At 41.2% G+C, this 14,517-nt stretch overlaps 1 protein-coding gene and 1 long non-coding RNA gene across 3 annotated transcripts; one reads left to right on the top strand and one right to left on the bottom strand.

Moving 5' to 3' along the window:
* Positions 1-454: 454 nt before the first annotated feature.
* LOC121997496 (premnaspirodiene oxygenase-like) lies at positions 455-2,171 on the bottom strand. The gene is made up of 2 exons (XM_042551937.1): positions 1,257-2,171; positions 455-1,184 (listed from the first exon to the last, which is right to left on the bottom strand). Exons 1-2 carry the CDS (start codon positions 2,157-2,159, stop codon positions 537-539), a joined length of 1,551 nt encoding a protein of 516 aa, XP_042407871.1. The 5' UTR covers positions 2,160-2,171; the 3' UTR covers positions 455-536.
* Positions 2,172-9,484: 7,313 nt separating this feature from the next.
* Positions 9,485-11,812, top strand: LOC121997495. 2 transcript variants are annotated; one of them, XR_006116298.1, is made up of 6 exons: positions 9,485-9,749; positions 9,925-10,039; positions 10,125-10,239; positions 11,088-11,256; positions 11,382-11,468; positions 11,568-11,812. It is a non-coding gene; the product is annotated as an uncharacterized LOC121997495 (long non-coding RNA). The 2 variants fall into 2 exon arrangements; XR_006116297.1 differs by having other exon boundaries at positions 9,486-9,749; positions 11,382-11,812.
* The last annotated feature ends 2,705 nt before the right edge of the window (positions 11,813-14,517 follow it).

Raw genomic sequence — 14,517 nt, 5'->3', positions numbered from 1 at the left:
AATGATGGATCCTACAAAAAGTGAAATGATGGACTATGACTTTATGTGTCTATTCTTAAAGTTTTCCTTAAATTTTTTTCCTTGTGTATATTATTACTTTTTAGGAAAGTATAAAGTGAGTGAAGGAAGAGGTATTATCGAAATTAAATACGCCATTTGAGAAAATAAAAATTACGATGCGTCCGTTATAATTTAGAAAGTTCGAGTGAGCCATTTGTTATATTTTCGGTTTAAATTAATTATTATTCCTTTTATTTTACTGTTCTTCGGGGAACCTATTTAATCCGACCCACAGAACGGCGTGCAAACGTCCGATTGGAAGTGGGTACATAACAAATTTGTTTTTTTCATTTCCTTTTTCCTTTAAAAAGCAAAAGCAAAAGCAAATGATCCAACAAAATGGAAATATATATATATATATATATATATATATATATATATATATATATATCTGTTTATTTATTTATTAGAGTTACAGGAGAATTTATATAATATTTTATTCTCATAAATAGCGATATGAATCTTCCTTCAATCGACTAAGCAGCGGGCGGCGGGGGATATCGAAGCACCGGAACCAGGCGGAGCTCCTCCTTCCTCACCACGGTCGCTCCGAATGCCTCCGCCATGTCCAGTTCCTCCGCCGCCGTATTCCCTTCTCCTCCTCCTGGAAGCTTCCAGTCGAAGTGGAACAGCAGCTGCGCCAATACGAGGTCCACCGTCGCCATCCCGAATGTCATCCCGGGGCATATCCTCCTCCCGGCGCCGAACGGAACGAACTCCAGGTGGTTCCCTTTGTAGTCCACCTCACTGTCCTCGAACCTCTCGGGCCGGAACCGCTCGGCGTCGCTGCCCCAGTAGAGCGGGTCCCTACCTAGCGCCCACGCGTTGATCAGCACCCTCGTGCCCGCCGGGACCTCGTAGTCCAGCACCTGGCACGCCTCCTTCGCCACCCTCGGCAGCATCAGCGGTAGCGGCGGGTGTAGCCTCAGGCTCTCCTTGATCACTAGCCTCAGGTAATGGAGCTCGCTGATGAGTTCCTCGTCGAAATCCCTGCCTTTCCTTCGCATCATCGCTTCTCGCACTTCCCCCTGTGCCTTCGCCATCACGGTAGGGTTCCTGATGAGCTCCGACATCGTCCATTCTACAACCGTCGACGAGGTCTCCGTCCCTCCCGTGAAGACGTCCTAGACACAATTAGGTTAGAAATTCCCCTAAATTTGTTGCGCAAAAAGTCGATTTTTGTGGAGTTCGGTTACCAAAATCACAGCTTTGATGTTGTCGAATGTGATTGGGATTTCTAGGGCTCCGTCGTCTTTTAGACGAAGTAGAACGTCGAGGAGATCCTCTTCGTCCCCTTCGCTCTTGCTCGATTGGTGCTCTTTGATGGTCGCGTCGAGAATTTCATCCACTTTGCGGTGAAGCTTCTTCAGCTTGGAGGTGACGCCGGAGAACAAGCCCACGAACTTGAACGACGGGAACAGATCCGCAGCGCAAAACCCTGACGCGAGCATCAGCACCTCCTTCATGGTCTCGACGAACGCGTGCTGGTTATGGCATTTGAAGCCGAAGGAAGCGCGGGAGACGATGCTGTTCGAGAGGGCCGTGAGCTTGCTGTTCACGTTCATCGGCTGGCCGGCCGCTGCTGCCTCAGCAGCGTCGCAAAGGAGCTTGGCGACCTCTTCCTCGCGGATGGCGGAGAATGACCTGACGCGCTTGGCGCTGAAGAGTTCGGTGGCGCAGATCCTGCGCATCTGGCGCCAGTAGTGGCCGTAGGTGGAGAAGGCGATGTCGGAGCAGCCGTAGAAGATGATGAAAAAGGCCAGGAGCTGGGGGCGGTAGGCGAAGTTGAGGTCGTGGGTCTTGGTGACCTGCAGGACGGCATCGCCGGAGGATACGACCGCGATGTCAACCTGGCCAAGGCGGAGGAGCATGACGGGGCCGTGGACGCCGGCGAGATCGCGCAGGACACGGTGGGGGAGGCCGCCGCGAAGTTGGTGGAGGTTGCCAATGATGGGTAGCTTCGACGGGCCGGGCGGGAGGCGAGCACTGCCGGAGTTGGAGAAAGGCTTCCTCTCTGTGCCGATAAGGAAGAAGGTGAGGAGGAGGAGGAGGAGGAGTAAGAAGAAGAAGAGGAGAGGAGTGAGTTGGGCCTCCGCCATTGCTCTGTTCGTGTTCATTCTGCAATTCTTATCCTCATATATTTAAATATGATTTTGTCCTGACGCATTTTCGCAACATTTTTTAATCTCAATCATCATCTCTCATTTTGTCTTTTTAGTCGGTATGTACGTACAAATCTATTGCATTTGATAATATCCTGAATTTTCTTTTACAATATCATTGACAATTCACTCAAAATATTTCATTGAATGTAAAATCAAATACAAGTATAAAGTTTAATAAATTAAATGTCTCATTTTTTTATCTAAATAATTGAAAATATTTTGTGAAATCATTTCAAACCCATTGGACAGTAGAGAACATAAATAAACATGAAGTTAATCAAAAAAATTATAACGTGACCCGTATCCCTTACACGTTGAAAGTTACTTTCTTAATTAAATGCTCGACCGTTTAAAAGTTCATCCCTTTCTGATACTTTATTAATAAAATCTGAATATTTCTCTTTCAGAAGATTAGAATGTTTATAAGATAATTCAATAATATTTATCACATCACCAATAATATAAAATAAAATTCGAAATCAATTTTTCTTAGACACAACTATAAGAGCTAGTTGAAACTATTAAACAAAATAATGTATATAAAATATACATAAGTAATTTTTTAAAATAAGTATTTTTAGACCATTAAATTTACTCGGTATATTATTTATCCATCAAAATCTTATCATCTCAATTTATACCTGTTCAAATTATATTTACATAACATCTTATAAATGCCAACTTTAAGTGAAAGTGTTATAGTATTGGTAACATGTTCAATTTTGTCAAAAAAAAAAAAAAAAAAAGAAAAACTCATTTACGTGTCCACTATTATCCACATAATGCAAAACAATTGACATTTGCTCTTTTGCGGACACATCACGAGATTCATCAAATAAAATAGGGAATAATGAATCACAATCACTACAAGAAAAAAGCTGAAAGATAACGCTTTTTATGTATTGTCTATGTAACTGAAAAAATGTTATTGATACGGTGAATAAGGTGGGTCCCCGAGTCAAGTCAAAGTTCAGGAGGTCGACTGATGTGTCGATCAAAGTCAAAAAAGAGTTAACCCTCGAAACCAGCACAGTCAATCATCGTGACCAAGAGTCTATCCGACCAAACCATTGGATCGGTTGGACACCGAGTCCCTCAGTATTGAGGGATAACTAAAAACAAGTCAACACCCTCCAAAGCCAAGTCCTTTTCATCATTTAAAACTATCATGATTAACTACTCCAGCCGAGTCATCTAGCCAATCGCACCTATGGTCCGACCGGACAAACTGGATACTTGGTCTGATTAAATTCAGTGGCCAGACTAAAAGGTCGATCGAAGGAGGAATCCTCGACAACATCCCCAAAGCTGACCCAGTGGCTCTTGCGAGTAATAGCCGGTCGGGCTTTACGAAGGACTTGGTTAGCTTGCCAAAGAAACCTCATATTCCTTTTTGACATTTTATGCTACGGAGGACAGAGAATATTCTATATGTAAACTGTGTACTAGAAACTTCTAGCCTGCCAAACATAGAGATTACTGATCCATTTTAGGAAAGGTGTTAGAGTATCTTTATGGTCTGTCCTTTTTTGAAAATGCTTTAAGATTCGTGCACAAGCAAACAGTAATACTATAAAAAGAGGTCTCCATCTACAGGTGTAGGTATGCGATACTATGTAATTTTACATACTCATAGCCACTGTTCATTTTATTGTTTACATTAAACCCAATCACTGACTTGAGCGTTAGAGTACATGCGTCGGGGACCCCTTCCCTAGCCCGATTGCTAATGTAAGTAACCCATGGCAGTTTTGATGTGGTCAACCGAGTTAAGTTAGGTCATGTTTGTATTTGATCCTTGTGTCTAAGTGTGCAGGAGCTTAGGAACACAAGAAGTCGAGCGGAAGACGCAACTAGCGAGAAGGATGTTATAGTAAGGGAGTGGATGGGCTCGGTGTCGATGGGCTCAGTGCATCGAGGGACGAGCTGCAATTCTAGTAAGCTCTCCAATGCTAATAAGTAGATTTACTTGGTATCCACCTCAAGAAGAAGTGACTAATCCAAAGATCCATACACACGAGCACTCTCCACTAAGAAAGAAGCTCTTTCTCGGATACAATCGGAGGTGGAGAAACCTCGTACAAGACTTTCACAACAAGATACAGCACACGCAAGAAGTAAATACACAATAATACAAATAAAACCTTCTTCTTGCTTGATATTATTGATGTAGATTGCCTCTGAAACCCTGGAAGTGCAGCAACACTTGTCCCCAAGAACCTCCAAGAACTGGTGTGAAGAGATGAGAGCTCGGTGAAGAATATTGGGAGAAGTCTACAGAGAAGAAAACTCGTCAACGACTTTATACTCTGCTCTCCTGGGGCTCCCGATCGATTGGGCCTGCTCCCAATCGATTGCCATGTCAGATCAGTGCAATCCCAGCTGTCCAAAGCTCACTACTTGCACAACAGTCATATCCCAATCGGCCGGTTGATCGTTGGGAAGGCTTGAATCGATCGACCGATCGATTCAGAGCGCCTCTATGGTCCTCCTTACAACCTCGCGAGAAATCCAACCCCAATCGATTGACTGATCGATTGACAGTGCCCAATCGATCGATTGATCAATTGGGAACCTCTCTGTGCTCGCAAGAATGTCTCACAATTGATCGGCTAATTGATTGGGCCCCTTTTTCTCGTAGCACTCTCTCGATTGATCAACTGATTGGTTGGGCTCTGGTTCAATTGATCTCCTGATTAAATTGACTAACCTTAACTTGCCTAAATCAAATCTAGGGTTCCTAATACCTAACCCCCGGTTAACCGTGACCTGTTGGGACTTCGTCGCCAAGTGTCCGATCAATCCTTTGACCTACTTAGACTTTTCTCCTCATGCCAAGTGTCCGATCAACCTTGACCCACTTGGACTTACCGTCTTGTGCCAAGTGTCCAGTCTTCCATGACCCATTTAGACTTCCAAACACCAGGTGTCTGGTCACCCTAGACCCACCTGGATTTCTACACGCCTGGCTTCACTCACCAGGACTTCCTCACTACCTAGCTTCACTCACTAGGTCTTTTACCTGGCTTCACTCATCAGAATTTTTCATCTGCCTAGCTTCACTCACTAGGTCTTTTCTAATTACCTGGCTTCACTCACCAGGACTTTCCCACCAAATGTCCGGTCAAACACTGACCCACTTGGATTTTTATCTTCTTCCAACCTTCCCGTTGGACTTCCCTTGTCTAACCTCCAATTAGGACTTTCCAGTCAAGTATCCGGACAACCTTGACCTTCTTGACTTTTCTTCACATTCAACTAGTCAACCTTGACCAATGTCCCTAAACGGACATTGCTCTAACAAATCTATTGAAGGCGCTTTGGACCTACTTAAATGTGCCTCCGAGCCACAGATAGATTTTTCCATAGGCTATAAAAAGATCCCTAGAGTTAGGAAATTAACAACAACTCAACTACAACTTCTTTAATCGCTTCCTAGTCTTTTTTAAGCTGTCAACGTCTGTAAGAGGCTACTCTGCCTTTAACAAAAGAGATTTCTAGTGGAACTTCTTCAACGCCTTAGATTAACAACCACCTAAGTTGTAACCAAGTAAATCTAGCCTTCTTACTATTCTCTTAGAAATTGTTAATTTTATGCATTCTTTTTTTTTTCAATTAATTATGCATAACTAATCAAATCCAAAGATCATGAAAGGACTTGTTTAATTTTTATAGACAATTCACCCCCTCTTGTTGGTCGTACCAGGACTAACAGCTAATACTCCTATTGACATGCAGGATCACTCAGAATCATCATTTCTAGCTAGGAGTCTTCATTTCATCAACACTAGAGTCATGTTCCCAACCAGCTATCTTCTCTGTTTTTTGACAAGATTATATTTGGAATCGTCTGTGGGAACTTTGTCTGTATCTGAAATGGAAAGATGGACGAGACTGGATGACCCATCACGGTAACTTTATCGCAAGAAGATTTAGAACTATTAATAACAGCCCAAGCGACTAGATTGGTCAGCAGCAAGCAGCGATCGGGTGCCCTCTTCCTAATTAGGGGTGCCAAAAATGAACGCAATTCGACGACCCAACCAGAGTTGACTCTAAAAAATCATGTTTGAGTTGGATATTTTTGAGTTTGGGTCGGGTTCATGTTGGAGGATTTTCGGGTTGAAAATTTTCGGGTTAGGTTTGGGTCGAGTTCAGGCTGACCCAATTTGATCCGAATTTAGGGTTTAGTGGGGTTTTAGGAGTTAAATCAAATTTTATTTTAAAAATTAAAATGTATTTATATATATTAATATCAATGTTAGTATGATATTATAGGAAAGAATTATAGGAAAAATAACCAAAAAAGTAATTTTGAATCGAATTTTCGGGTTATTCAGGTCGGGTTCAGGTTGGTCAGGTTCGGGTCCAAGTTTAGGGGTTTTGAGTTGAATTCGAATTCAGGTTGGATTTTTTAAAAAAAATCTAACTCGACCTAAACTCAATCTGACCCACCTGAATTGACACACTTATTCTCAATGACCTTGCTTTATCTATAACTGACCAGCAAGTCGAGCGCAAAACCCGAGTTGAAGGCTTGATCGAGTTCCAACCGATCCAGCCACCTCTGACCGCCTTCCTGCAAGTACCTGTACAGCTGACTAACCTTTCCACCCATGCATTCATCATCGATTGCATATCACCGGGCATTGTTCCGCACATCCCTTGATGATATGGGCGAAGCGGAAATGCATCAAGGATTGTCCTCTAAAAATGCACCTACTTGCAACATTCATAAAGGTAAAGCCCCAATGATCAGCAGCTCCCTTGAACAGGCAAGCATGCCGTTCTCCCAAGAAATTCTGGAAGACAAATTGTCTGCTCATTTCCTACCACTATCGATCAAAGAATATAGTGAAGCGACCGACCCCAAGGATCACCTACTCAAATTTGAAAACGCAGCTATCCTCCATCAATATATGGACGAAGTCAAATGCCGAGTATTCCTCACCACTCTCTTTGGCTCAGCACGGACATGGTTCAACCAGCTCCTAGCCGAGTCTATTTGCTGCTTCAAGGATTTCCCTAAGGCCTTCCTTCATCACTTTACCAGCAACCACCGTTATCATAAGACGACTCTGAGTCTGTTTTCTCTCCAGCAAGAGTCTAAGGAGACGCTGAGGGTTTACATTAAAAAGTTTAATCAAGTGGCCATGAACATCCCTTGGCCACCCCATAGATTTTAGTTAGTATATTCTCTTAAGGGCTCACAGATGGTGATTTTTTCTGATCCCTCATTAAGAAGCCGCCGAGGGACTTCAATCATCTACTCAGATGAGCTATCAAATACATCAACATAGAAGAAGCTCAATCCATTTGGAAAAAGGAGGTTGCTCCTGCTCCTGCCTCCGCTCCCAAGCACCGAGCGCCCCCTCCTACTTTGCCACTTAAGGGGCCTCAACCGAGTCACCCATCATATCATAATTAGGATTTTGGTGCATATTTTTAGCTCCTAAATTGAATACTTTATATCTCCTCATATGATTAATTCTTGATTTATCTTATATTTGACAAGTTAAGATTTATTGAGAGCTTTGATGCATTTTCTTTACATTTTGTGGAATTTTATCTAATAATTGCATTTTGTTTTGTAGGAAATTTGGTTCATTGAACCAAATGAGTTTATATTAGGTCTAATCCATCAAAATTGAGCCTACTTCTTGAACTTAACCCAAGTCAAACCCTCTCACCAAATCCCTAATTCCTTCCTAAACCAAACCTAAACCCAATTCAAATCCCGATTCAAACCATGGTATAAAACCCAAAAAAATTTGCATATGGACAGTGGTTGTGCCTACTGTTCATCGTGTCATTCTGTGTTTTCTTCTCCATGTGATTGTATGCCCCAGATCCCGATTGCTAACCTCTTCTTAAGCGACAAAACCATGGAGGAAGCCCAAGGAAGCTTCTGAAGTACTTTCCCGAAGCTGGAAGTTCGCCGGAGAGGTCTTGACGGCGAACTCTGCTTGTGATTTTGATCCTCATTTTCACCCTTGTTTGAACAGTGCTGATAGCAGGGGAGCTCCATCTATTATCGGGGACCATTAGAGAGGTTTCTCTGAGGATTCTGGACTCCATTCCAACCGCCATCAGTAATCTATCAGCATTTAATTACTGCCCATAAATTAGAGTCTTAGATCTAGCTTTTGGCATTTCAGTTTCAAATTCGAGCTTATGTTTTGCTGGATAGGTTTTCTTTGGCCAAGATCTATAAGTTTCAGATCTAAATTGAGTTCAACTGCAGTCTTCTTCTTCTTCTATGATTTACAAATTTAAGGTTTCAAGTGATGACTCTTGTGTGACAGCAAGAGTTGTGATTTGGGAATTGGTTGTAATTAGGATTGGTTTAGCTTTAATTCTACATTACATTATTGTTGGGCAAATTTAGATCTTATTTTGTTGATGTTTGGATTCAGTAGATTAGTTTCTTCCTTTCTAAATTATTTTAATTCTTGTAGTTGGTAATTTAGTTTCAATGAGTTTTTAATTTAGTTCAATTAGTCCTTAACCTTGTCTTTGGTAAGAATTTCATTGCTGTCTAGCTGTGTAGTGATAGATAGATTTAATTCCTTGCTTTAGTGTAGCTTTTATTTGATTACAATTGTCTTTCCTTACTTGGATTTCAATCTAAAGTAGTTTCATTCTTGTTTAGTTATCAAATTCGTGTAGTTGTTCTTTTTATTTCTTCAGATTAGATTTCTTTTACTTACGTGTAGTCTATTTCTTTAATCTAGGATTTAAATAAAAAATATAACCACCCCCACTTTTAAGGAGAAAATTAAAAAAAAAATAGTTTTAAATCTAAAACAAACATCCAATTGTTAGTTCCTCGAGAGATTCGACCTTGGACTTTATTCACTACAAGAAAATTGAGATTCTACAACACTTAAACGACAACGCTTTTTTTAAAAAGCGTTGTCTATTTTTTTTTAACAACGCTTTTAGTGAAAAGCGTTGTCTATTTCATTATTTTGTTATTAATAGACAACACTTTTTTAAAAACCGTTGTCTATTAGTGATTTTTATGGGTCAAAGACAACGCTTTGTAAAAAGCGTTTTCTATTAGTTTTTTTTAGTGTCTACGACAACGATTTTTAAAAAGCGTTGTCACTGTCAAGTTATCATCTCAATCTTAAGTGATCTAGACCGCTTATCTCAAGATCTGATGGCTGGATCTTCATCCATCTTCATCACAATATGGACGGCCCAGATTAAAGGAGGAGAAAACTTCATTTCCTTTTACCCATGCGATGACACGGTGCTGTGATTCCTTTCTATTCGCGACATCTCCTCTCGCGCGGCTAGGGCACGCAGCCTCCCACCGCCGGCCGTCTCTTCTTCCTCACCACCGGTCGGCAGCTCTTTCTTCTCTTCACTGCCGCCGGCCGGACCTCCATAGCCCACCCTTCTTCTTGATTCCAGCGGCGACAGCAGCAAGCACCGACGACGACTCCGAGCATCCACCTCACCTGTACGCCATGTGGTTGAAGCACATCGATGCATCATGCGGGTTCTCTGCCTCAGGTCCGAAAGGCTATTTCCTTTTCGCTATTCCCCGTCCTTTCCGTCTCCTTCAAAGTTGGCTTTTTGGTTGATATGAGGAACATCTCCTAGTGGATTCTTATTCAGCTTCTGTGTGCCTAGTCTCTACCGATGAATTTAATTAATGGATATATGTGTTTGGTGCTACTTTTCGCAGGTAGGGTGTGCTGGGTGTGCAGACGTTGTTAATAGAATCCGGGGAGTGCTTGGCGGGAGAGGGGATTTTCGGGCTATCAGGGAGATGAACTACAGGAGCAGTTCGATTTCTTCAGGTTTGCTTCCCTGTGTTTCTTCCACTTTCGATCTCTTGTTTTCAGTGGGGATTGATTGATCTTATGCTTTTGGATTGAAATCAAGCTGCTAAGGCTTCTGCCAGGGCATTTGATTTCGGAAGGACCCATGTGGTTCGACCCAAGGGAAGGCATTTGGCCACTGTCATGTGGCTTCATGGCCTAGGTGATAATGGAGCAAGGTACTTGACATTCCCTTTGTTTTTCCTTTCTTTGGTGTGTGTTCTCTATCTGTGATTACATATTCTGAATTATGGTATTAGCAAGACTGATTTTTGGTGTTTGCGAATCTTACCCATGATTTTTAATGGCTGCTTGTTCGGTAAGTGAAGTCAAAACTAATTCCCCTGCCTTTTGGTGTTCGGGGTACAACAATGACTACTATGCATTGTTTCCTTTGATATAGTAAGATGTGCTATGCGAATTAGAATCCATGCATGTTCGCCTGATGCTGATATGTTTGTTATCTTGCTTCTCAGGAAGTTAGTTATCTACACCATCTGTGCTCGTAGGAAATCTTTGTTCATCATAGGACGTTCATTTTATTGTGCTTGAGTTGACTGCTTGCTGAGACATTGACTCAATACACATTGAGAAGTGTAAAATTTTTCTTATGATGGTAATTCGAAAATTAGTTTGTATTCTTATTGGCTTTAAATGAAGGAGATTTGCTCCTGTTCTTCTTGATCCTGCAATAGAATTCACGTTTCTAAATTACAATAGCAGGATGTTTTTAGCTTAGTTAGTTGGATTTGTATCATATGTAGTTCTTTTAGTGAGAACTCAAAATGATAAAATCATTAGATTCTGATTGAGTCTTTGCTATTTTAGAGCTTTATGTAGATTTCATTTCATGCTTTAGGTTTCGTTCTATGTTTTTCTTCATGTTGTCTTTCATATAGAATAATGTTTTATGTGAATGTTAAGTGCTTGTATTAATTTGACCTCCTATGTTTCAATTTACACACATTATGATTTTATTGACTCATGCCCATCAAGTGTTTGATTAAATGTCTCTTCCATTATATAGATTTTAGTTGATACACAAGGAGAGCGCCATTTCAAAGCTGAAGTTGGAACTATCAGTCGTGCACACCATCGCCATTTGGTTTCTCTTGTAGGTTACTGTGTATCAGAGAATCAGAGATTGCTCGTCTATGATTATGTGCCCAATAGAACTCTTTATTACCATCTCCATGGTGAGTAATGATTTTTATTCTTTTTTTTTCGGGACCAAGTTAATTCACACAGGTCTTCAAAGTCTACCATCAAATTGTATTTAGTGATGCATGTATTCCAATCCTATCTGGCATTGCTTTTGCAGGAAAAGGAAGAGCAGTAATGCAATGGACCAAGAGGGTTAAGGTCGCTGTTGGGACAGCTCGTGGAATAACATACCTTCATGAGGAGTGTAATTTCTATTTTCTTTCTTGTTCCACTCATCTTTGTTGACTTGAAATAAACCATACATTAAATCAGAAATTTTTGTCAATTTTAGTTCTTGTATCAGGTAATCCTCGGATAATTCACAGAGATATCAAGTCCTCAAACATTTTATTAGATTACAACTTTGAGGCTAAGGCTGCCATACATCTTATTTGGTGCACTGAAACTGCCAGAACTTTGAAATAGAACTATCTACTTTGTCATCATATGTTTTAAATTCGAATGTCATTATTTACTTTGAAACAGAACTATTTAGTTTTTCTGTATAGTTGAATTCTCCTGTAAATACTAATACTTTGTATTGAATTCTATTGTTTTGGTACGAGTTTGAAATCATTAGCTGAGCTAATTAATGTTATTTTATATGTCAAATTCAAATCTAGACATGGTAAAAGAAAATTAATAGTTTTGTAAATATAAAAAAATGATTTTGTAAATATATATATTTTTATTTTTATTTTAAAAAGACAACGCTTTTAAAGCGTTGCACAAGTGTTGTCTTTGCCAAAAACAACAACGCTTTTATCTTTGCTACAAACGACAACGCTTTAAAAGCGTTGTCGTTGACCAGACTTTTAACAACAGTGCCTTTAACAACGCTTTTTCAGGCATAAAGACAACGCTTTAAAAGCGTTGTCTATTAGCTTTTTTCTTGTAGTGATTTGACAACATTCTTGCATAGTTGAGGGTTTTCAAAGACTTAATTAATTTCGAGTTCATTCGTGACACATCAATTTGGAGCCACCACGCCTCCTCCTACTTTGCTGCTGACAATGCCTTTGTACGGGTTCACTAGCAATGAAGTGCAGCCAATCGAACAAATTCGATTGGCTATCTCTCTTGGAGAAAGGCCCCTCATGAGGACTCGTCAATCAAACTTTATCGTGGTGGACGCCCCCTCAGCTTATAATGTAATTTTGGGCCGATCGGCACTGAACGAGTTTCGAGATGTCGTCTCCACATTCTTCAAAAAAATCAAATTCCCGATTGACGACTCGGTCGGTGAGGTAAAAGGAGATTAGTTGGTGGCACGTAAGTGTTACGTGGAAGTGGTGAGAGCTGCAATTTGTGCCGCTCAGAAAACTCAATGGATAGAGGTTAATAATATTCAAGAAGCTCCTTTGACTTTAATTTATAAAGAGAAAGAGAAAGAGAAAGTGCAAATCCATCCCAGCTGATCGGAGGCAGTCATTCAAGTAGCAGCCGATCTGAGCCTGGAGAGCAAAGCAGAGTTGATCACATGCTTAATGCACAATAATGACATCTTCGCTTGGGCACCTCAAGAACTAACGAGTATCTCGCTAATAGTAATGGAACATGTGCTTCATGTCAGCTCGGACGCTCGGCTGATGAAAAAGAGGAAGAGAGATTTCAGAGCCGAGTAGAACTAAATTATCCGAGCGGAGGTGAACAAATTACTGGCAGCTGGGTATATCCGTGAAGTACAATTTCTAATCTGGTTGTCAAATATAGTGTTGGTGTCCAAGCCCGGGAATAAATGGCGTGTATACATGGACTTCAGAGATTTAAACAAGGCCTGTTCGAAGGATTACTACCCTCTGTCGTACATCGACTAGGTGGTAGACTCAACTACGGGCTGCGAGTTGATATGCATGATGGATGCATATCAGGGCTATTATTAGATCCCTTTGGCTTAAGAAGACTAAGAAAAGGTTAGCTTCATCACTGTTGAAGGAATATATTGTTATAATGTTATGTTATTCGGACTAAAGAATGTAGGAGTAACATACCAATGGCTTATGAACAAGGTATTCCGAAGGCAGATCGATAGAAATATAGAGGTATATGTGGATGATATACTAATCAAGTCCCTTCGAACTGTTGATTTATGTACAGATATAGATGAGATCTGCCAAACCCTGAGGAAGTATGGACTCAAGTTAAAGCCCAACAAATTCTTATTCGGGGCCCGGAGTGGACGCTTCCTCAGATACATTGTGACAGAGCGAGGAATTGAAGCCAACCCGAGTAAGGTGAAAGCCTTCCAAGACATGGCCTCGCCGTGTAATTTGAAGAAAGCACAATGTCTGATCAAATGAATCACGACTTTATCCCAATTCATCTCAAGATCATTCGATAAGATTCTACCATTTTTTAAGATACTTTGCCGAGCCATAAAGTTCTAGTGGAACGCCGAATGTGATAAGGCGCTGGGAGAGTCTAAGGATTATTTATCTTCTTTACCTGTACTTGTGAAACCCATAGTTGGCGAGCCATTGTGGATATACTTATCTTCTATTGAAAGGGTTGTCGGATCAGTGTTGGTACGATAGGACTATAATAAGCAGCAACTTATGTATTTTTTTTAAAGTCATTTATTAAAATACATTGAATGTTGCCACACTACTCTCTAGAAGTTGGCATATGGACTGATCTTAGCCGTTCAGAGATTACGTCCTTACTTTCTTCTGTTGGAGCAATCTGGGTACCCTAGGTTTTGATGTTTGGGCAAAGGTTTAAGTTAGGTTTATTGTTGTATTTGATATGCATTGTGAGTGTGCAGGATACAGGTACAACAAGGAAAGTCCAAGAGTGAGTCTTGGTGGTGTAAGTCCAAGCATGTAGTCTTGGCAACGTAAGTCCAAGTGTGATCTTGGCAAAGGAGGAAAGTCCAAGGATGAGTCTTGGCGGTGTAAGTCCAAGCATGTAGTCTTGGCAACGTAAGTCCAAGTGTGACTTGGCAATGGATGAAGTCCCGGAGGCGCGACCTCTTGGAAAAGGAAGACCCGACAACAATGACAAGGTCGATGGAAGCTCCAGAAGGCAAGACGTGAAGGATGGGGAGGCATCCGAAGGATGCAAGGCTGATGGAGGAGGCTAGAAGGCTAGGTCTAGGTTGGTCGGGCGAGAATGAGTGCTGAGTGAATGTACTCGGGGTAAAATCCCAAAATTAGGGTTTACTGTAGTAGTACTGTAGCGTTACTATAGCAGTACTGTAGCAGTCGACTGTGTTGGAGGATCTTGTGGCTGGCTTGAAGGGGGGTCGGATAGAC

This window comes from Zingiber officinale, chromosome 6A (genome assembly GCF_018446385.1).
Source record: "Zingiber officinale cultivar Zhangliang chromosome 6A, Zo_v1.1, whole genome shotgun sequence".
NCBI classification, from domain to species: Eukaryota; Viridiplantae; Streptophyta; class Magnoliopsida; order Zingiberales; family Zingiberaceae; genus Zingiber; species Zingiber officinale.
The sequence above is the reverse complement of the archived record's forward strand: the minus strand, read 5'-3'. Positions and strand labels throughout refer to the sequence as shown.